Here is a 21,450-nt window from a genome sequence, read left to right as displayed (position 1 = left end):
TCGACGCAATTCTGATTCCAGTTTTCTACGGATTTGGTCAACTATTCACTTTGATCACACAATTATTTTAAATAATTCACTAATTTCCCTATAATCGATAATTCATTGACTATTTCCCTTCATTAAATTTTACTCATTATTATTTAAGTAGTGGAATAACGAGCGGTTGAAATAAGTCAATAATCCGTACCTCAATCTCCGCATAAAGTCGAAACAGCCGCGACGAGTGGTAGTGGATTCCATTTTTTCTCCTCTTTTCCTCAATTACGGCACTGCCATATCGTATATCGCCCAGTGCGAAGACGTAAAACGTCTCCTGTGTATACCTGGTGTTCGTGCACACGTAACCGAGAGTATATATACACCCCTTTACTGCACGTAGTGTATACAGCACAGAGTGGATCTTGGGGGTAGACCTCGGGGGTAGTGGCGGACTGGCGTTATTTATTGGCGGTACGCGAGCGTTACCGTTACGAGAGAAAACCACAGGTTCAAACCAGAGCCAAACCGACGTGGTCCACCACGATACTCCGTCTTCGGATTACTTAACCCCTGGATGACGAGGAATCGGATCACTTCACTCTTTACTTATGGTTTGCATTACACTGACGAGGTGGTTTATCGAGGGTGCTGACAAACGGTTCGATCTGCCAAATATTTTTTTCTGTTGACTTTATTATCCAGAGGAGCTTCCTATCCACCACATCCTTTACCCCTTCATTACCGTACTAATTTCCCCTCATTGGATACCGATTAAATTCCACTGGTAATTTCTGGCCATTTAAAATCGTGCGGACCATCGGGACAGAACTCCTGTAGATGTTAATCGTTCAATGCCCCATTTCTCGACGACTTTTGCTTCTCATTGAAACCATAAATTCATCAACGCAAATAGACAACTCAAATGGTCTCGTCTCCACCCCATACGCGGATGCATTACAAAAGGCTCAGGGTAGATACTACATAATGCATTGAAACCGATTTACTTCCCTTCTTTTCCTGTCTTTCATCCAGCTTGTATATAACCGTCCGCAGGGTACTAACGTGTTTCAGATGGAGGCCACCATCACCTTACCCCTACTATTCTTTTGTGCCTGTGCCCATCTTTACCTATATCAGAGTCGTCACGAGATTGAATATAAACGCGAGAATAAGAAGCCATTTTATCACGCTTTTCGTTGAGCTTTTACTCTAGTGAAATTGAGGGCTCAGCTCGGCTTAAACGAATTGGGGAAAGTGGATGATACCTTTTTCCCTCCCTTTTGTTAACTCAAAAAGCGTGAATAATTTTTTTATCGACATTAGTGGATTACTGGACTGTAGGAGCGAGAAGTGCACATCTCAGTCAACCTTGGGTAATTAATGATTCCGATGTTTTTAATTAAAATTCGTGTCTGTCAGTCCTTCTCAATGCAATAAAAAATTATTTTAATATCGCTAATAATTGTCTCCCTGATTACAGCGAAAATCGCATTTCCCTCAGCTGTCCGACAATCGGTTCAGTCCCCCCTGGGTCGAGTTGAAGTTGACTCAGTCCTGTTTACCACTCCACCACCAAATTATTCGTCTCCCACTTACGATGTTAATTAAATGCTAAATATCCCGTAAATACCGAGTGTTTTTCCCGCATGACACTAACGTCACCGTCGAGAAAGCCCCGAAGCCCCACATTCCGAATAAACGTTCACCAACAAATTTTATTCTAATCAACCTTAATGCTCGTAAGTGCATATACAAGCGTGAATATATCAAGCTCTGCATACGCGTTTTGGTAAGATTCCCTCGTTAGTATAAACGTGCGGACGGGGGAAAGATCCTCTTCAGTTTTCTCGAAACCACCACTGTATACCAACCCCATCTCCATCTCCATCTTTCTCAGTTCCCCTCCGTGGCTTAGAATTTGCCCTCCTCCGTGTTGCCTACCCTACGCTCTCTCGTTGAATCTAATTACACGGCCAAGACCCACCCGCCTCCACCACCGTTGCCAGGACAACGGAAGCCATCTTGGAGGGTTGCAGCCACTAATGGCCTAATGAATTTAATGGAGGTCCTGGGTCGCCTGGCGCTTGAATCTGGAGTAAGACGGAGATGGTGAACACGCTGGATACTGTCTCCTCACACCTCCCACTGTCCTTCTTTCCTCTGCCACTCTACGATTTCTCTGTACTAAGTCTAATTCGTTGGAAAAGCGCTCGGCAAGGGTTGTTACTTGGGGACAACGCTTTTTCGGAGGTAGTGCTAACCAAGTGGATAGATATATGGGAGGATGGGAAAAGGTGAAAGGAAATTACTGGAGAAGGGAGACTGTTCACTGAGAGTGAAGCCTTTGGGATTCTCACAATTAGGGAAAGCGTAAGTGGTCACGAAGGCGAAGAGGCAAGATGGGATAACTAGAGTTTTATTATATGAAAAAAAATTGTGAGGTGGGTGGAGTTAACCCACTGCTTTGTGTGGCTCTTATTTCCAGGCCCAGGAATTACCCGAATTCATTGAGCAATTCGGTGGGAAAAAAACGATTGGCTCAGTGACTTCCATTGGCAGTTGCAATTAATTTTATTGATAATTGCCGTAATCAGAGTACCAGGAAAACGTGACATATGCGAATATTGAGATATAGAAAAATTCGAAAAACGCGGATAAAAAGAAAAAATTAATAGATACGTGCATGGGCGATGGGCGCGTCGAATGAGAAAGATAAATCTTGAAGTAGAATGCGGAGCGGGCGCGTGGGTAGAGTACTGCTGGAAGAGGGGTGTTTGCGCAATGATAACGCACGGTGTGATACGAGATTATTGTGAAGATAGCACGCGTGAACACGAGAAAAAGACAAAGAACATGTATGTACATGTGTCGACAGTTGTAACTTTGAAATATACGAAATTGTGGTATTTTCGTTTATGGCCGAATTCACATTGGGAAAGATTATAATTTATATTGAATAATTCTTCTTGCAAATTGGATAATTGCGCACCCCCTTATTATTATTATCCTTGGAAATCTTCTACATGGGAGAAAAATTCTTTAAAAATTACTTCCCTGTCCACTCTTCAGTGAACTTTCAAGAGAAAGTATGCAACATTCACTAAACAAATGTATCACTCTTCCGTAATTTTTGCTGACTACTTTTTTGAGTGACAGATTACGGAACTGATACGTAATTTTTAAATAACTTTTCCTTCCGTCTAGGAAAAATTTTCGAGCATAAAGAAGATGGTGACAAGTCTCATCCAACGTTTTGCGATAAGAAAGGAGTATGAGTGTGGCAAGAGCCGCAGGGACAGTGGCATTGCATCTGGAAAAATAGAGGAAAGTACAGTGAGAGGTAATCCAGCGCCCTGGCCCAGGGCTTACCAGGGTCTTCTACAGATGTTTATTGAGTCGGTTGGCGCACGCGCCATCCACCGAATAACGAGATGACGAGATGAGAAGCCGTATGAAGATCCCGTCTCATTCCAATTCCCCTTTCCTCATTCTTTTATATTTTTTTACCGGAAAATTTCAGTTGGGTTTGTACCCCATTATCTTCAACATCTTTTTTCTCTCCTTCACTCATTTTTAAGGATAGAATGGAGCAGCATGATTACTGGTATAATTCGAATTCAGTGATAACGATAAATAAATGCGGCGGCACTGGAGGAGGTGAGAAGATTAATAAATGGTCTATGTAGTGGAGGAGGAAGCCGAGGAAGTTGTGTAGCACACCTCCTAAGGATGAAAATTAAGTGCTGCGTAAATTTTTCTCGCACTTCATCTGGACTTCCTCCGGCTGGCTAAAGAATCGCTATTTATTATAGTACGAGATCGTTTTTGAATGGAGTAGAGGGTGAAATGAGGATAACAAAACTCTACTCAAAAAGTATTTATGCCGTAATTGGAGATTTAAATTTTTCTGATTTTGTTTGACCTGTGAAAGGACTAAACAAATTAAGATTTATTATTAGAAATTTGAAACGAACCCTCAGAAGACGAGCCTCCCATCTGTCCGAGGAAAATCGAATTATGTGAAGGTAGAGTATGATAACGTAGGTTACTGTTTCGGATAATGTATCGATCCTTTCCCGGAGTTGAGTGGTAATCATTCACGGATAATCAAGATTTATGAATTTCTTATATTCACGTTTGAAAAAAAATACCGCATTCGCGGGAATGATAATTAAAGACAAAAGACACAAGGGAAAACGAAGATTCTCATCAGCTCTGTGTTCGGCTCAATGTTCAACAGAAATTATCTGCTGATGTTCACGAGAAGAACTCCATACGAAATAATTGCACTGATGACCTATAAAATCAAAAACATTGTTATAACCATCACATACAATTAATTTTTCTACGAATTTCCCTGACTTTTCTCACCGTTTGAATGAATGGATAATCCAAATCGAAGAAACCATTGGCGGAGAAGCCGAGATGTTGGTGCAGAAGCTCGAGGGAAAAACTTTGAACCTGAAAAACAATCAATCCTCAAAACTAAGCCCTAAAGCGATGGTTTAATCTCTTTTTCAGAACCTCCCAATAAACAAACCCTAACAACATTACCTCTTTCTGCAATACTACGTTCTCTTCGAATCGATGAAATATTCTGTAAACTGTCAATCCAGTATCCTGAAACTGACGTAAAAAGAATGCAACAAGCAAATAAAAAATCAGTCAATAATTCGTACTTCAAGTACCTCTCTAATAGCTGATGTGGTGCTCCATATTAAAATACACACAGCAACTCCTATAGTGAAATGAAGTGTGTAAAATTGCCGATGTACGTGGAGGGCTGCCAGGATTGCTCCACTTTTAATGCTCAAGGTCAGCATTGAGAGAGTGTAAATGACTCCATAACAGAGATATGTAATGATAATGAGGATAGGCACCCCATAGACATGATTGACAGCTCTTGTAAAATCCCACACAGAACAATACATGAATCTGATATTCTTGAACTGCAAAATTTTCGGATTCCGATAATGAGGAGTCACCTGATAAAAGTTCAACAAAATGGTGTTCAAACATCCTGCCATATTTCTTATCACATAACACAGCAAAGTATATTGTAAGATACACGAGGTCATCACAAACTTGGAGAACATGTACAGAAGGTACCAGCCACTGGAAGCCCAATCTGAGGGATCCCAAGCATCATATGCAAACCAGGCTATGATGATCCACAAAACTACATGGACTGTGATTGTCAGCACAACCTTTTTCTCCCTTCGTCGGACCCAGTAGGACTCGTGATTTTCCAGAAGTCTTATAATTTCCAAAAAATTGTCAAACACTTCCACGACGTTATGACAATTCAGCAGAAAGCAGCTCCAGAGGATCACCAACACCACACTCCCAAGATTGACTTCAACATCGGTCAAGGGATCGGCCACTAACTTTTCCAGGTATGAACTCGGATTAATGATAGCTTTTCTTATATAAAGAGTACAGACAACCGCGATTAACACGAGATTATACGTTACACTGGTGATAGAGGAACACGAAGAATGATCACGATTCGAAGTACGAATTTTCTTTTTTCTATTGTATCCAAATGGAAATACACCGATCAACTTGAAAAATACTATAAGTACATCCAGACTAAGCTTATTCTTATCATTTTCCATCGTTTGGATGGACAATAGTTAATTACATTTGTTGAATTCTCGATTACCGCTGTCCGTTCTGTACAACCGAATCTGAAAGAATGAGGATGAATCTTCATAAGTACCTGTAGTTCGCGATACCTGTAATTTAGATGATTGCAAAAACTCATTCATTAAGGATGCTGATCGATTAAGTTATGAAGTCACCACGATTTCAGTAATTAAAATGCGTATAAGATTATATCTTAGTGAAAGATCCTTGGTGTTAAGGTTAAACGACATCAGGGAATATCCAGGAGTACCGATGGTCATAAGTGCTTGCACATTTTTTGCATTTTACGGCGTACCCCTATGATCATATGGCGCCTCCATCCTGAAGTCACTACTGCCCATTACTCGGTACTTGATGTTGAGATTGTTTAATCGCGAATACTCAGCTAGTGGCCATTTAACATAACTTCGTAATCGATAGCTTTGCGTGATTCACGAATGTTTACGAATGAATATACGCTGCGATGAATATCTATCCCCTGTGACTACTTCATAAACTGGAGTAGTCATTACCGTTATTGCCGCGCATTTCAAGTTTTCAGTAATGGGGATAGTAACTGTCCATGGTGCGGATAAAAATAATAACCGAAGACGTTGGATTGTTCGCTTCCTATAACCGTAAATACAAATTATGAGGGCCTTCGGTTCGCAACCACTGTCTGACCATACGCGATCACAATCTACTTGGAAACAGCGAATACTGTTCCATAAACATTACCCATGCATTTTTTTTTCCATTTGTTATTTTGAACTGGATATTCCCTATGTCGTATGCACTCTAAATATCATGGATCGATAATTAATTCCATTACAGTGTCATCCAACAAAGTCCACAGAAAAAACATCAGTAGAATTGTTCATCAACTTTATTCCACTCCAATTCTCGAAGGATAGCAATGGCATTACACTCATGCAGTGCACATTGTAACGTTCCATCAACAAGATGACCTATGAAATGAGAAAAGCGACAGCCAATTTGATAATATTTCGAGTGGTGCAAATCATTTCTCTGCTACTGGGACTGGCCCCTTGTGAAATTAACATCACGATTTCTTCGTCTGAGGACATTGAATACATTACCAATTTCTCCTATTCGAAATTGGGATGTGCCTACAACATATTGTTGATCATCATATTCTTCGTTCTCAGCGTCGCCGCCCTGCCAAACATCTCCAGGGACTACGATCTTCCTTATTCAGATTTCGTCAGGATAATAGACGTAACAATGTCAGCGATTGGAAATACTTTCGTGGGGATTGTTGTTCTGATTTACTGCATCAATCAAAAGGAGATTGTGAACATTGCAAATGAACTGAGTGAAATTCGGTCGAAAGTGTCTCCACGTCTGCCGAAAAAGTCTCGCATGTACTACTACATCACCGTAGTCTCATCATTCGTATTCATTTGGACGGTCATCTGCCTAATTCACTTCATACGATTCAAGTTATTTTTATTTATCTCATTCATATTGTCAGCAGTGATACTGAGTGGCTTTCTCATGCAATACAGCTTGATCATAAAGTTGCTCAAGGACACCTTGGAAGATCTGAACCGATCTTTCTCTGCTATGACCCGAGTCCCAGAGAATCTTCAAAATATCTCCGTTGTCCCGCCACACGTACCAAAAACCAGGATGATTATTCAACATGTCATCACCATACGGGAAACACGACATTCACTTTACAAAATAGCTTGTCAAGTTTCTCGGTTCTATTCATTCCCAGTGCTATTAGCTATTTTCAATTGTTCCGGCAATTGCGTTAATATTGTTTATTTCACCATAATTAATTTCATCCACAAACCGAAAAATTCACATCCCCTTACAACTACCGCGTATGTACTAGACGGGATTTTTTTGATGGCGGTTTATGCATATCCGGTTGTGCTGCTCACCAACACTGTCAAACGATTCACCGAAGAAGTATGAATAATTTATAATTTAAATAATAAATAAGCACCGACTAGGATGTATTTATTTTGATAGACTCGAAAAAATTCACCCACGACCACCTGAAAGAATATAGTTGTTAAAATACCACAATATTTTTCCGCAAATTGCGGGAATAATTTCTTAAGTAGTGGCGAATTCTTGCGAGTACATCAAAATAAATCGCGCTAGCACAGTAATTGCCCTGATATTTCTTTCTCTGAATCTTATCGACGTGCAGTTCTTGATATTTTGCAGATGAATAAAACAGCAGATATAGCTTATGACGTTAAACAAGCCAATGCTTCAAATGAGCGACTTATATCTCAGGTATTGACGAAAAAAAATAGTATTAATTTGTTCCAAAATTAAGGAAGTTTACAATTATTGCAGATCAACGACTTTGCACTTGAATTGATTCACAAAAAAGTGAGTTTCACAGCGTTTGGATTTTTTTCTCTGGATTGCACTCTGTTACATTCAGTAAGAATCCGTCATATTCGATTATAATCACCTGAATGGCATAGTCTTGACCGAAATAAATGACTTATTCTTGTTAATGAAGATTTTTAGTATGACTGTGACATATCTGATGATTCTCATGCAATTCAAACCTCCTACTGATGCCACGGATTGAAGTAAATATGCTGAATATATTCCAAACAAAACAAGAAATCACCTCAACTCAGTTTTCCGTGTGATTCATAACCAACATTTTCATTGCAGACAAAGTTAACACCAGTATATGTCTCATGGCGTCATGGAATTGTCTGCACAATTTTTTAATCAGCGGAAATGCCACAGCAATGATGACTAACGCATAATGGCTGTTCGCTCTTCATGTCGTTGGCCTAAACTCATTGATTATTGAATGATGAATCAAAAATTATAGTCAAAAAATATGGGAGCAGGTGACAAAAGTCAATGCGACGCACAGAAGACATGATCGTCTCGATTGTCATTGTGATAACGGTGTCTATTCATTACCGAATTAAAATCATGACAGTGCTCGATATTTGGGAATCGGCGACATAATTATCATAAACCCCATTGATGTAGTATATTCGGTAAAATGAAGTCAGCGGCTTGTAATCAAAAAATATCCTTCGTCCTTTTTGAAATCATCCACACAATATCGTTTCTCCTCGGTTTGGCACCGTGCAGTGTCAAATTATCACCTCAATCCGCCCCAATAATCGGCTTCACGTGTTCCTTTTCATATTCGCGAGTGAAATCTGGGTACAACATCCTGATAATTATTTTGTTCATTGCAATAATGATTGTTGGTATACCTCAACTGAACGACCGACGATATCCGAACGATTCGCTAACTGTGAAGGCCATTACCTTGACCCTTGCGGTAATGGGGAACACAATTGTTGTCCTGATAATTATCCTGTACTCAATCCGCCAGAGGGACATTATCAGAATTGGCAATGAATTGCACGAATTTGATAAAAAATACTGTGATCGGCTCGTTGGAAGGAGTGCGAATCCCCTTGAAAAGTTTCGCCCATTTATCACGGCTATATTCATGTTATTCATTTGGATTGGTGTGCTGATCATAGAAATTATAAGACAAAACGATGAAAAGTATATTATCACTTCGGGACTCAATAAAGCCTTTGTTAGTTGGTTGTTGATACAGTATAGCTTACTCATTAAAGCCCTTCAGATTCGATTCGAAGGACTCAATAATGCTGCTCTTGCTCCTAGTACATATTCAATTGCAGTGACAGAAGAGTCACTTCTTCGCAGGAGGATCTCCAATGACAGTGTCATTGTTCAAAATTTAATTATGATAAAACGAGCACGAAATCAAATCTATAAAATTTCGCGTCGAGTGTCTGGATTCCATTCCTTCCCGGCTTTACTCGTTATTTTTTATTGCTGTTGCTGTTCCGTTGACACGATTTACTTCTATATTATGAAATTGATACATTCGGAAACTGATCGCATGATTGAGGCCTTCTTCTGGACGCTCTTGACTTTGTATCCGATTATAATCTTAAGCACAAGTATTAACACATTTCAAGTCGAGGTTCGGATAATTTTGGATTAAATTAGCGCGCAGATTGCCGAATGAATTATAATCAATAATTTCATTGCAGGCGAATCGAACAGCAATTATTATCTATGAAATCATGCACCGATGTGAACGAAGCAAAGACATTGAGTTTGAATTGAATAATTTTGCTTTTGAATTGTTGCATCGAAAAGTCTCATTCAGTGCCTGTGGCCTGTTCTCGCTAGACTGTACACTTTTGCAATCGGTAAGTTATTTTTTAAATTTCTAGGTACTATTGATAATCACATTCTCGATGCAATATTGTATTTCTCCTTCCAGATATCCGGAATGATTGTGACCTATCTGCTGATTCTTTTGCAATTCCAGCCGCTGGAGAGCCAGTAACAATATCATTAGCATTTCCGATGGGGGCGTGAATGATCAATACAAAAGTACTTCCTTCAATATTCCTCATTTCTACTAATGACATTCTCCAAACAACTAGAAAATTCTAAATAAAGATTTGTATTGATTCCTATAAATCCTATTTAGACACCGGAAGTTTAACTGATTACAAATGGTCGACCATTTCACTTTCGAAATAGACTATCAATCAGCGTTTGTGACGGAACCCGTATTAATTGACAGAGAAATGGATTTGATTGTCATTCTGATAATTTCCAGAGCCCATTACCCAATTGAAATCATGACAATGCTAGACGCTTTTAGGAAAGGTGACAAATATTTTAAAAATCGTCGTCATCTTCACTGACGTATTATATCCATCGGAATGAAGTCGAAAACTTGTTACCTAAAAACTTTGTTTTTCCTTTTTCACATCGTTTATATAATTTCATCTGCACTGGGTTTAGCCCCATGCGGAATCAAAATATCTCGCGGATTGACTTCAAAAATCGGGTTCACATGCGTTTTCTCATATTCAAGTAGACGATGTGCTTACAACCTTCTACTGATTATGCTATTCATCGCGATAACGATTGCTGGTGTACCACATTTACATCACCTGTCGTATCCAAATAATTCGCCGGCCGTGAGGGTAATTACAGTGGCCCTGTCGGTAATGGGAAATGTGGTGGCTATAGTGATCATTACCTTTTACCTAATTACGCAACGGGACATCATCAGCATCGGCAATCAATTGAATGAATTTGACGAAAAATACGGTGACAGACTCGTCGGAAGGAGAGACACTGGAGTCGGAGATTTCCAGTCATTGATCACAGTCATTATCATAACATGTATTTGGATTGCTGTGGTGACATCGGAAATGGTGGAGGCAGAAGGTGAAATATTTCTTCTTACATCAGGACCCAGTGAGGCCTTCGTCAGTTGGCTATTAATACAGTATAGCCTACTCATAAATGTTCTCCAAGCTCGGTTTGAAGGACTCAATAATGCTCTCTTTGCCACATTCAGACCGGCGATTATTCTAAAAGAAGGATCATTCGTTAGAAGGAGTATCTTCAGTGATACTGCAATTACTCAAAGTTTGCTCATGTGCAAACAAGCGCGAAATCGAATTTACAAAGTTTCATGCAAAGTTTCTCGTTTCTATTCGTTCCCTGCGTTAATAGGGATTTTTTACTGCTGTTGCTGTTTTGTCGATACTATTTATTTCTATATCATGACACTGATATACCTGGAGAACAGTGGCAGAAACCAAATCGACCCCATCTTCTGGACCCTTGTGACTTTATACCCCATTGTAGCGTTGAGCACGAGTGTCAACACATTTCAAACTGAAGTTGGTATAACGTGGAATTAAATTTTGGAGGATATTGTGACTTATTAGACGATGAGAGACATAATTTTGGGTTTCAGGAGGCTCGAACGATGGATATTATTTATGATATAATGGAGGCATATGCACCAAACAAGGACATCGAGTCGGAGTTGAATAATTTTGCCGTTGAGCTGCTCCATAAAAATGTACCATTCAATGCCTGCGCACTTTTTTCATTAGATTGTTCGCTATTACATTCGGTAAGATATATCTGCATTTTTTGCACATTATTTGAGGTAATTTATCACTCGTCCCGTTTCAGATATTCGCAATGACTGTCACTTACCTCCTAATTCTCGTGCAGTTTAAACCACCGGAGAGCCATAAAAGCACTGAATAATTAAAGACTAAATTATTTCATACGTAAATGGCCTTAAAAATGTTTCTAAACTCCCACAGCGTTTGTCAGTGTGGAAATGTAAATGTACAAAAGTGAACAAATGTCACGTTCAATAGAAATTCAATAAAATTTCCCAACAACGTCGCTATGTTGTACTTTTAAATTTTTTCCTGCATGCATGCACTAGGAGATTGCCATCATAGCAATGGTCAGCACTTCTGGAATATTGACAAGAGTATTAGAAACATTGTAGCCTTCCGCAGAGCATGGCATTCTCTAAAATGGCTTCGGAACATAATTATTCAAAAATCGCTTTTGTCATGTACCAACTCATCCATATAACATCCACACTACTGGGTCTCGCCCCGTGCAGTGTAAAAATCTCAACTCCTTCAGCTCCAGAAGTTGGATTTACCTGTTTATTCTCTCATTCGCGAGTGAAATGTTTCTACAACATTCTCCTGATTGGATTATACATCGCAATAATGGTTCGGAGTGTGCCAGCTCTAAATAACGTACAGTATCCGAATAATTCTTCGGTTGGAAGAATGATCGGATTGGCTCTCGGGATAATGGGCAATGCGATACCCACTGTGATCATCATCTACTATTTGATTTTCCAGAGAGATATCATTCGAATTGGCAATCAAATGAATCAGTTTGATAAAACATACGGTGCGAAACTCATTGCGAAAAGCGACAGGGGCATTGGAAATTTAAAAATATATGCCATAGTTGTAATTATATTCGTCATTTGGATTGGGGTGTTAATAACAGAATATATGTTACCACAAGGTATGATTTACATCGTTACCTCGAGTTTGAATGAAGGATTTGTCAGCTGGTTGTTAGTTCAATACAGTTTAGTGATTCATGTTCTTGAAAATCGAATCAGGGGTCTCAATAAGGCCCTCCTTGACTCGGCTGTACACGTGACGGTCTTCACAGAGGGTCCACTTGTTCGGAGAAGTGTTGCAAGCGACAGTTTGATCATTCAGAATCTAATAATGATTAAAAAAGCCCGTAATTATGTCCTCAAGCTTTCCCGACAAATTTCCAAATTTTACACTTTCCCAGTTTTACTCATCATTTGTTATTGCTGTTGCTCTTGTATCGACACTGGTTACTTTTATATTATGACTCTAATGCTACCGGAGAAGAAAGGTGATAATAATGTTTTAATTGATGCCATATTTTGCGTTCTCATGAACTTCTATCCAATCATCATTTTGAGCACTAGTGTCAACAGTTTCCAAGCTGAGGTATGTTTAATATTGAGTTCGATTATTTAATATTTACTAAGATATAGTAGTAAAATTTATGTCAAGTGTTCGAGCCTTATGATAATTATTTATGAATGTTTTCATGCCAGACGGAACACACTGCTGACATTGTTTATGATATGATGGAGACCTGTGCAGCACACAAGGATGTCGAGTTATCGTTAAATAATTTTGCTGTTGAATTGTTACACAAAAAAGTATCATTCAATGCTTGCGGGCTTTTTTCATTAGACTGCACACTATTGCATTCAGTAAGAAACTCCTAAAGTGTTCTAACACCCGAACAAATGCCTGACTGTATCTAATTAAATTTCTGCTTTCAGATATTAGCGATGATTGCGACCTATCTGTTGATTCTTGTACAATTTAAACCACTCGGGTAATCGATAAACTCAACTGATTCTTTCTCAACAGAAATATACGGATATATTAATTTTGAAAAATGTGCAGTCATGGCTATGTATTTCACAATTAAAAAATATCGGAGCTTATCGAGAAATTCATTAATTAAGTCTCTTTAATATTGGGTATTCATTAATTTTATGATTATAACTGCACAGTTTGGAAGAAAATAAATATTGAATCAGTTCAATTTTGGAGTTTCGGCGGAACTTTTCAAGTTTCTATGTTTATTCGATAGGTTGCTAGATTTTCAAAGTTATCTCATTTATGTTGAGATGTTCGAGATTATCTAGGTCTCCCCCATCCATTACTGTCTTTCAAAATGGCGTTCAGCTTGGCTGCCTTCGCGTATATTTGTGCATTAATTATCGATGCATTTTTAATATTCTTCGCTATTTATCATGTACGTAAATCTCATTCAGTGTATTAAGACCTTGTTATTTGTTATTTTATTAGAGTTTACGGTTCGCGAACCAGGAACAGTGACTTAACCTAAAATCATAAGCTGGACTTCTCAGTCAAATTCATCACTTAAATCGTTGTTGTATTCATTGTTAACTGATTTTTCAGGTAATTGCATTCGATGAACTCAAGACCGAGTATAAAAACCCTATCGAACAGTGCAATAGTCTCAACGCAGTAAGTATCATTATCATTATCACCAATAAATTATAATTATTAGCATTGACAAGGAGATAGCGTATTGCGCTTCTCAGGAGATTACCGGTGGCATAATTGTTGATTACTTTAATTTCAGCTTGTGCTCCCCGAGTACGCACTGCACATTTTAATTAACATATTATTTTTAACAAGTGGGGAGTGGTTCTCGATACTTCTCAATGCGCCCCTCATAGCGTACCACGTAAACAGATATTTAACAAGGCCCGTGATGACTGGCCCCGGGCTATATGATGCCACCAGCATATTGAATGCTAACAATTTGTCGAGATGTCAACAGGAGGGCTGGGTCAAACTTGCATTCTATCTTTTATCATTCTTCTATTATTTGTATGGGTGAGTAATTTTTGACATTTTTAAGCAGCGGATTATCTTCCAAAGGAACCGGCTTTTGATGAAAATTGACGTGAAGTAACTTATAAAAATTATGTAGGAATTAAAGGGATTCCTACAAGGTTCAACGACATTCTGGATTTTCTATAGTCCTTAGAAACTGATTAGTTTAGGAGTTTTGTGTAATTCTAGAAATATCTCACTTTCAGAATGATCAGCTCCCTGATCCACTGAACAGGTTCCTGACCCACTGAACTGCCAGTGATGGAGTACCACCGGTGGAATTGATCGGAAATATCCACTTCGATGAGACGATTAATCTTCCAAATGCAGTCTTTTATTTCCTTTTAATTCTCATTTTTATATAGTAACTACAAAACGTCACAAAATTTTCTTTAAAATTTCAACTAGTGCCAATTATAGGAGACGTCTGATAGTCTAAAAAAAGATTATGCTTTCATGAACATTAATTGAATACTCCACAACAAATAAATTGAGAAATTGTAATTTTTTATCATTAGACCAATTATGTTAATACATAATTATTTATTCATTAGCACTACGATAATTATTTCTAGTCTTCAATTAATATCATTCGATCACAGTAATTTAACGGGCAGTACTTGGTTCTACACATAATCCATAAAAAAAGTTCACCAATTTCACAAGTCTCGTCTGTGAATAGTGAAGCTTGTGTATTTTGTATTTTGATACTGGTAAATATTAAATATCAAAATGTATTTTCGAATGACACCAGTTCTATGAGTTTCCCGTGTAAATAACGTTGATCAGGTGAACGTCTACGACTAATTATTTTTTATTATAGAAAGCATGTAAATGTGTTGAGTATCAAATCCACGAGTACAATATAAATGTGTAATAAAAACCGTATGAATTTGGATATCACAAATGCAGATTGACAATTCATTCATCTGATTAATTTCTCTTTGAGCCATTCCTCGGTGAGTTCCTCTAGTTCACGTACTTCGTAGCAACGCGTTAGCTCAACTTCTTTCTGAAGAATTAATTTCATACTTGCGTACAGAACTTGCAGCTCCATTTGAATGTCTCGAGGTGTGTAGAAAATAAAACACATGGGGAAGGATATTCGACCGTCCTTGTGCTCCATCTTATAGCTGTATACGATGTAACGAGGCTCGTGACTTGGAATTATTTCTTGTAAATCTTCAATTTGGGTGTCCTACGTTTAAATCATATTCTATAATTTCATTCCCCCAACCAGTGAATTACGGATTTAGTGGTAATTATGCTACGCTGCAATTAAATTTGGCAATTTTTAAATTAATTACCTCTATTATCTCATCCAGGCAGACCTTCTGTTCCTGACGATTGACTTTGACTGGAAAAATTAAAAAATAATTTATTTTACCAAACCAACATCTGTGCAGACTCTACCAAACTTTATTTAATAATAAGTTAAATTATCCTCACGTATTAACGCGGCATTTTTCTGGCTCTTCCGGAAGCGGAAATCCTTTATAGATTTCCTCACTTCATCCTCAATATCACAAGTACTGTTAGAAGTCTATAAAAGAATGAGAACATATGTTCTAATAAAATTTCAAAATCCAATTCTTAACTAGTGATAAATCAACATTAATGGCAGTCTATTACTTACCATTCTTATCAAAGAACCTAATCAGTCAGTCCCACTCCCTAAATTCTCTGGAACAAAAATACAAAATCCTATCTATTTCCTCAAGACACAATTTATCTGTCTGACTAGTAAATACCGTTGTCCTGTACGTCTGTTGTGTTGATAATTGCGGATACCATGAACATAGCTCAATACTGTATTTACAGCTGTCCCTTTAATAAAACCTGTTCCACAAACACTACTGGTGATGTCTATTGACTGTAGGGAGCATTCACATCGCCAGCAATAATCTCTGCACTTGGAAAAAAATGTTATTAAAACGAATCACACATTCGTCAGTCTTCAACTTGGAAATGATTTCCAGTATTCGTCTAGTAAAGAACTTATGTAGTTGGATCTTTAAGAGCTAGCAAATGCAATTAATTTTCTCAAATTTTGAATATTTTGTTATTCCCTGTCATAAACATCTGATACAGATAAACAGATATCTTTCGGATGAATTGGACATTATCATCTAGTCTATAGATGTCCAAGAAATTTGAATTGAACCCCGGTCACAATGGTGCAGCGAGGGATGCAAATGCATCACGTGACCCATCGTCACGGTCAAGGTAGACGCATGACGAAGCATTTATGGTGGTTATAAATTTCCTTCCCCGTCTAAGCTCTCTCCTATGATCGTGTAATGAGACTTAATTGAAAAAGGGATGGAATATCAGGGCAGGATATTCCCTCATATTTTTTCTCATCAAATCCCAAGAGAAACAGAATAAAGTTTAATGTGTCCGTTTAAAATTATAAATTAATTGTAAGTATTATTATACATCTGTACAGTTAGACCTTTATTTCTTCGTAAATTATTTGTTATAATGATTTTCGGCAAGTTCAGAGAAGATGAGAATGCAAGTTTCATTGTTCAGACATTTGAAGCAATCAACAAACCGCGCTGTTTTTTTGCGATTTGTACTGGCAGCACTGTCGCTGTTTTGGTGAATAACTGTAACCCTAATTTCAGGATTTGTCAATAGTACCTTCGGGATTTCGAAGATTAGAAATAAATTAGACACATTTTAGTATTCTTCGAGATGCATCTAAATCGGTAGTTCCTAAGTTGTCTGAGTTTTTTCTGACCTCAGTGCTGATAATACAAGAGGGTAAAAATGGCAGTGATGGACTTCTTCGGCTGTGCCCTCCTTGCCTTCGGTCCCCCCTTGGCATTGTTCACATTTACAGTATCAGTGGAGCCAATTAGGATAATTATTCTGATAGCTAGTGCATTTTTCTGGTTGATATCGCTGCTGCTGTCGTCTATTCTGTGGTATGCAGTGGTTCCTTTGCAGAAGCATCTGGCCTTTGGGCTCGTTTTCTCGGTGCTCTTCCAGGAAGGATTCAGGTCAGTGATTCATGACATCAGATTTGTTTCTGAAGCTGAAAAATCTGCTCAAAAAATATGATCGACCTTAGTTGTCCCCACGAATTCTTGCAATAAATAATCTCAAGGCTTCTCTCCTCAGGTTCCTTCTTTACTGCGTCCTGAGGAAAGCAGAGAAAGGTCTGGAGAAGGTGACAACAGCGCATGTGGCCGACAGCAGACACATATTCGCCTACGTTTGTGGTCTGGGTTTCGGTTTCATGAGTGGTGCATTTGCCCTCGTGAATGTCCTAGCGGACGCCGTTGGTCCTGGGACAATGGGTCTTCGTCAGGGCAACGAGTACTTCTTCATCCTATCAGCAGCCACCACTCTCTGCTTCATTCTCCTCCACACATTCTGGGGCGTTATATTCTTCTCAGCACTGGATAGAAAAAACTGGGGACAACTCGCCTGGGTGATTTGCTCACATTTATTCGTGTCGTGCATGACCCTGCTAAATAAACTCGAGATCTGTGGTCCTAGCCTGCTGGCAGCGTACACTGTACTCACTATCACTGCAGCGTTGGCATTCAAGATAGCTGGTGGAAAGTTCCAAAACATTCCCATGTGTTTCGCGCGAAACTGAAGAAGTTGAAGAATTCTATAGCGAAGTGGTCAGTCGATTTTTTTGGTAAGCCCATCGCGATTTTTAATTACGATTGTTCGATTTTCCCTTTTTCCAATTTTTCTTGGAAATGGTATAGACAATACACGTATACCCGCCCCTAACAAATTTCGGAATATTTTAATTGTTAAATTTTTCACTAGAAATGTTTAGGCGCTCTCTAGAGATTGACATATTCCAAATTTCCTTTAATGTAATTGCTACACATCCATTCGGGTGCACACTACCAATCATATTGGTATTAACAGAACTCTAATGATCACTTCGCTACTGTATAGGGGAAACCCAGGGTGATATGGACATATCTAGAATTAGAGATATGTCAACATTTTTTAAATATCGTACTTCGACCTGCGTTCTATTGGCCCAGTCATTTTATTCAGCTTCGATGTCCATTTTACCCCGGCTTGTCCCTATTTGTCCCAACTGTAACATCTACATGTTGACCAGAAGGATGGATACTCTAATGCAGGATTGATTGTAATTATTTATTCGTATGATTCGAGGAGACAGATTTTGTGGAATAGTCTGGTATTTTTCAAGATTTTCATAATAAAATCAGTTTTTTCTTTAATTCTGCATTTCTTTATATACATTTGATTAAACATTAAATTGATGTCATCGAGAACATCGAGGAAGGCTCAATCGTTGATTCAATGTAATTAATAAATTGAATTATGAGCTGGTGAGCGAGGCCATGAGCAATTCCATCTTGTTGAGAAAGTTCTTTCCTTCCATCTTATCCCACCGTACCTCCTTGAATGAACCGCCTAGGTTCTCCCATTTCCTTTCCCGTACTAGTTGTCCAGGGAAAAAGTCCTTACGCGGAGCGTGAGCTATTGCAACCTGAACCCCAGTTTGTGGCTCACAACGTACAGCAATCATCCTAGAAGATAAAATAAAAACTAAATTGTAAATACATAGAACCGAAGAAATGAAATCTCTCATTACATGACATCTCTAATAAGAAATTAAATATATTATGTAAAAATCGTGTTTGCTTACCTATCACCAATGGGAGAGGCAAGAATACAGCTGCTAGCATTTCCCAGTGGTTCAACAGCCCCCAAACCCAGATGTGAACTATTTGCCAGGAATTGCCAGCCCATGCACTTGGCGAGATTCTGTACCGCCGTAATCTGATGCTGATGAATCTGACAAAAGATCAAGTCCCTGAGCTCCTGAGGTTCATAACTCATATGCATGACTCTCCCATCCCTGCAAACACACTTGAGTGACTTCTCCCCCACGTGAACTACCAAAGAGGTCCGACAGACCGTATCATAACCATTCGTCCAGATATTGATTTTGACGCAAGACTGGGTCGGCGAATTGAGTGCATTCCAGTGAGAAACAATCAGAGGATCCTTAACTTCCTTAGCAATAGTATCCAAAACATACTCCGTTCTGATTCTCATGAAGAAGTGCTGGGCTTGCTGGATGATCTGCTCGAGTAACGTCTGACTTTTGGTCATCTCAATCAGCTCATACCTAGGATGGAAAGTCATGTAATTAACTTAATTTTATCAACTCTATAGGGCTGAAAACCCTATTCATACCTATCAGCAGCAGTAGGACCAGCCAAGCACCTCCTTTTGCTCGGCCCCAGAGGCCCCGAAGATGGATGAGGGAAAGGATGATGAGTATTTTTATGATGGACCTCCCTCAACAGCTGATGCAACGAGTGCTCCAAAACGTGGTCATGATCGGACTTGTGAGGTGGTGGACTGGCCTTTTTATCGTTCCCCGTGCTGTGGCACAGACCAATTATCAGCTGGATCCCAGGAAGAACTGTAGCCATGATCTGATTACCCACCACCATGTGCGGGATGGGAGCCCTTAGATGGACAGCCTCCCTCGCCAGTTGGCTGAACAATTCCTTGCAGAACAAAACATTCTGCGCAGCCTCGAGCTTCTGCTGCCAGTGCATGTCAGCGTTCGAGGAGGCAGTGCTGGAGTTGAGGAGGTTGATATTGGCGCTGCAGAGGTCCTCCTGGTCCTTCTGACAGAGGACCTCGATGTAGGCGACACCCTGGAGTTCACTGGGGATTGTGACTCGAAGGGCGGAGGCCTTTGGGCTATGGACTTGTGACTGAGGAACTGGAGCGTTTGGATTTGGCGACGCAGGGGGGCTCGTCTGGGGCTTGTCCTCCTCCTCTGCCTTTGTCACCTCGAACATTCCTGTCTGGGTGTATTTGGAGCCCGCTGTTCGGTAGCTCAAGTCCCCTATTATCGAGTTGGAGACCTTCTTGAGACGCCAGTTCTGTCGGAGCCTTAACAGCTCGATGTGGAAGTCTGGGGTTGTGCGGTTGCGTGCAAGCTCGTTCTGAGAGTTTCTTAACCTCTCAGCGCCCATCATCAGGACTGATGCTGCACCCGCCAGAGCTTTTTTACGCGCATAAACCTGGACCATTGGTTTCACCTCCGGCGACTCCTGGGCGACTGGATCCAGGACCATGTAGCGCTTCTCTTTGGCGATGGCCAGGACGTCTGCGAGGACGCACACCTCGGTTAGGGCATTTCGGAGCTTCGAACGAACGCTGTCCCATGGCCATAGGGACGCTTGGAAGGACGTAGAATCGCGGGAATCTTCTTCACTCTTGTCACCGTTTTCCGGGGTCGGCTCCTTTCGAGCCTCCTCACCGTTGGGTTTACTGAAGTCGATCTTCTGGGCGATCTTTGCCAGATTCTCCGAGAGGGTAAGGGGTCTAAAAATAATTGAGAAAGTATAGTGGTGCTCCTGGGATATTTTTCTTGGTTGTATGTATGCATGAGAATTTTTGAGAACTAATTTTTATAAAGCCCAACCCAAATACTATGGAATTTACAGCTAACAATTTACATACATCTCTGTCATGTAAACATCGTGGGCAAAACTGTCAGGAAGCCCTGGCTGTAAACAATATCTCCATCGATAGAAAACAAGCCTTGTTTCAAGCTTCATTTCCAAAATTATTGACCTTTTGCCGATTAATTCTACCCACTGAAAGCAAAGAATCCCATTCTCGACGAATTCCCTAACCAAATGTTGTCATAAATATGGCGATTAGACAATAAACGCTTCTCGCCGGTCAATTCCTCCCAAATAAATGAACTTACGCTTGATAAATCTCTTGTCCATCATAAGTTATCTCCTGAATCTGATTTTCAATTGGTGCCTCCACCGATATATTCACTGAATACGACATCACAATTTGTTTATCCACTCACATCTGACATCAACCCTCAATGGTTGACAACAATCACAGGTTAAACACGCCACAAGCCCACCAGGATATTCCTATCCAAATAGCCGACAGGTATTTGCCTCTCACAAAATGAAGTAATTATATCGTCTGTGGTAGGTTCGTACCCGTTTGTACAGAGGTTAAAATGTTTCGTTAGTTTCTC

At 39.5% G+C, this 21,450-nt stretch overlaps 8 protein-coding genes across 10 annotated transcripts; 5 read left to right on the top strand and 3 right to left on the bottom strand.

The window, feature by feature from the left end:
- Positions 1-4,053: 4,053 nt before the first annotated feature.
- On the top strand, positions 4,054-10,042 carry LOC135161838 (uncharacterized). Its single transcript, XM_064119761.1, has 10 exons — positions 4,054-5,378; positions 6,445-7,551; positions 7,816-7,887; positions 7,951-8,040; positions 8,123-8,186; positions 8,284-8,298; positions 8,450-8,468; positions 8,617-9,598; positions 9,669-9,830; positions 9,905-10,042. Exons 2-10 carry the CDS (start codon positions 6,574-6,576, stop codon positions 9,968-9,970), a joined length of 2,448 nt encoding a protein of 815 aa, XP_063975831.1. The 5' UTR covers positions 4,054-5,378; positions 6,445-6,573; the 3' UTR covers positions 9,971-10,042.
- On the bottom strand, positions 4,156-5,612 carry LOC135161839 (uncharacterized; the record flags this gene model as incomplete). The annotated part of the gene is made up of 4 exons (XM_064119762.1): positions 4,156-4,279; positions 4,354-4,443; positions 4,537-4,608; positions 4,671-5,612. Coding segments are annotated over 4 exons (1,158 nt in total), but the record flags the coding sequence as incomplete, so codon positions are not given.
- LOC135161346 (uncharacterized) lies at positions 9,861-11,753 on the top strand. Its single transcript, XM_064118825.1, has 3 exons — positions 9,861-11,330; positions 11,408-11,569; positions 11,632-11,753. Exons 1-3 carry the CDS (start codon positions 10,356-10,358, stop codon positions 11,707-11,709), a joined length of 1,215 nt encoding a protein of 404 aa, XP_063974895.1. The 5' UTR covers positions 9,861-10,355; the 3' UTR covers positions 11,710-11,753.
- Positions 11,754-11,957: 204 nt separating this feature from the next.
- Positions 11,958-13,693, top strand: LOC135161731 (gustatory receptor for sugar taste 43a-like). Its single transcript, XM_064119578.1, has 4 exons — positions 11,958-12,971; positions 13,082-13,243; positions 13,316-13,519; positions 13,633-13,693. Exons 1-3 carry the CDS (start codon positions 11,976-11,978, stop codon positions 13,373-13,375), a joined length of 1,218 nt encoding a protein of 405 aa, XP_063975648.1. The 5' UTR covers positions 11,958-11,975; the 3' UTR covers positions 13,376-13,519; positions 13,633-13,693.
- LOC135161734 (protein cornichon) lies at positions 13,656-15,315 on the top strand. Its single transcript, XM_064119584.1, has 4 exons — positions 13,656-13,797; positions 13,965-14,033; positions 14,152-14,408; positions 14,615-15,315. The coding sequence occupies exons 1-4, from the start codon at positions 13,717-13,719 to the stop codon at positions 14,637-14,639; spliced, it is 432 nt and encodes a 143-aa protein (XP_063975654.1). The 5' UTR covers positions 13,656-13,716; the 3' UTR covers positions 14,640-15,315.
- Positions 15,205-16,319, bottom strand: LOC135161735 (glia maturation factor beta). Of its 2 annotated transcripts, XM_064119586.1 has the most exons (5): positions 16,160-16,319; positions 16,045-16,091; positions 15,858-15,951; positions 15,716-15,765; positions 15,205-15,606 (listed from the first exon to the last, which is right to left on the bottom strand). In XM_064119586.1, the coding sequence occupies exons 2-5, from the start codon at positions 16,045-16,047 to the stop codon at positions 15,334-15,336; spliced, it is 420 nt and encodes a 139-aa protein (XP_063975656.1). In that variant the 5' UTR covers positions 16,048-16,091; positions 16,160-16,319; the 3' UTR covers positions 15,205-15,333. The 2 variants fall into 2 exon arrangements, with proteins under 2 accessions (XP_063975656.1, XP_063975655.1); XM_064119585.1 differs by having other exon boundaries at positions 16,045-16,299.
- A 688-nt stretch (positions 16,320-17,007) lies between these two features.
- Positions 17,008-21,392, bottom strand: LOC135161729 (mediator of RNA polymerase II transcription subunit 17). The gene is made up of 4 exons (XM_064119576.1): positions 21,160-21,392; positions 19,620-20,768; positions 19,066-19,551; positions 17,008-18,946 (listed from the first exon to the last, which is right to left on the bottom strand). The coding sequence occupies exons 1-4, from the start codon at positions 21,246-21,248 to the stop codon at positions 18,736-18,738; spliced, it is 1,935 nt and encodes a 644-aa protein (XP_063975646.1). The 5' UTR covers positions 21,249-21,392; the 3' UTR covers positions 17,008-18,735.
- On the top strand, positions 17,184-18,634 carry LOC135161732 (gamma-secretase subunit Aph-1). 2 transcript variants are annotated; one of them, XM_064119581.1, is made up of 3 exons: positions 17,184-17,416; positions 17,538-18,066; positions 18,339-18,634. In XM_064119581.1, the coding sequence occupies exons 1-2, from the start codon at positions 17,184-17,186 to the stop codon at positions 18,019-18,021; spliced, it is 717 nt and encodes a 238-aa protein (XP_063975651.1). In that variant the 3' UTR covers positions 18,022-18,066; positions 18,339-18,634. The 2 variants fall into 2 exon arrangements, with proteins under 2 accessions (XP_063975651.1, XP_063975650.1); XM_064119580.1 differs by having other exon boundaries at positions 17,538-18,634.
- Positions 21,393-21,450: the final 58 nt, after the last annotated feature.

The sequence above is a fragment of the Diachasmimorpha longicaudata genome, chromosome 4, assembly GCF_034640455.1.
Source record: "Diachasmimorpha longicaudata isolate KC_UGA_2023 chromosome 4, iyDiaLong2, whole genome shotgun sequence".
NCBI classification, from domain to species: domain Eukaryota; kingdom Metazoa; phylum Arthropoda; class Insecta; order Hymenoptera; family Braconidae; genus Diachasmimorpha; species Diachasmimorpha longicaudata.
This window is presented reverse-complemented; position numbering and strand designations above follow the sequence as displayed.

Coding starts and splice junctions, on each gene's coding strand:
- LOC135161346 (XM_064118825.1), top strand. CDS start 10,356: ATGAAGTCGAAAACTTGTTACCTAAAAACTTTGTTTTTCCTTTTTCAC. Junction 11,331..11,407: donor TCAACACATTTCAAACTGAA/GTTGGTATAACG, acceptor TTTGGGTTTCAG/GAGGCTCGAACGATGGATAT. Junction 11,570..11,631: donor ATTGTTCGCTATTACATTCG/GTAAGATATATC, acceptor GTCCCGTTTCAG/ATATTCGCAATGACTGTCAC.
- LOC135161732 (XM_064119581.1), top strand. CDS start 17,184: ATGGCAGTGATGGACTTCTTCGGCTGTGCCCTCCTTGCCTTCGGTCCC. Junction 17,417..17,537: donor CTCTTCCAGGAAGGATTCAG/GTCAGTGATTCA, acceptor TTCTCTCCTCAG/GTTCCTTCTTTACTGCGTCC.
- LOC135161734 (XM_064119584.1), top strand. CDS start 13,717: ATGGCGTTCAGCTTGGCTGCCTTCGCGTATATTTGTGCATTAATTATC. Junction 14,034..14,151: donor AGTGCAATAGTCTCAACGCA/GTAAGTATCATT, acceptor CTTTAATTTCAG/CTTGTGCTCCCCGAGTACGC. Junction 14,409..14,614: donor TTCTTCTATTATTTGTATGG/GTGAGTAATTTT, acceptor TCTCACTTTCAG/AATGATCAGCTCCCTGATCC.
- LOC135161731 (XM_064119578.1), top strand. CDS start 11,976: ATGGCATTCTCTAAAATGGCTTCGGAACATAATTATTCAAAAATCGCT. Junction 12,972..13,081: donor TCAACAGTTTCCAAGCTGAG/GTATGTTTAATA, acceptor TTTTCATGCCAG/ACGGAACACACTGCTGACAT. Junction 13,244..13,315: donor ACTGCACACTATTGCATTCA/GTAAGAAACTCC, acceptor TTCTGCTTTCAG/ATATTAGCGATGATTGCGAC.
- LOC135161735 (XM_064119586.1), bottom strand. Junction 15,766..15,857: donor GAAAAATGCCGCGTTAATAC/GTGAGGATAATT, acceptor TAATTTTTCCAG/TCAAAGTCAATCGTCAGGAA. Junction 15,607..15,715: donor GCCTGGATGAGATAATAGAG/GTAATTAATTTA, acceptor ATTTAAACGTAG/GACACCCAAATTGAAGATTT.
- LOC135161729 (XM_064119576.1), bottom strand. CDS start 21,248: ATGTCGTATTCAGTGAATATATCGGTGGAGGCACCAATTGAAAATCAG. Junction 20,769..21,159: donor GGACAAGAGATTTATCAAGC/GTAAGTTCATTT, acceptor AATTATTTTTAG/ACCCCTTACCCTCTCGGAGA. Junction 19,552..19,619: donor GGTCCTACTGCTGCTGATAG/GTATGAATAGGG, acceptor TTTCCATCCTAG/GTATGAGCTGATTGAGATGA.
- LOC135161838 (XM_064119761.1), top strand. CDS start 6,574: ATGACCTATGAAATGAGAAAAGCGACAGCCAATTTGATAATATTTCGA. Junction 9,599..9,668: donor TTAACACATTTCAAGTCGAG/GTTCGGATAATT, acceptor ATTTCATTGCAG/GCGAATCGAACAGCAATTAT. Junction 9,831..9,904: donor ACTGTACACTTTTGCAATCG/GTAAGTTATTTT, acceptor TTCTCCTTCCAG/ATATCCGGAATGATTGTGAC.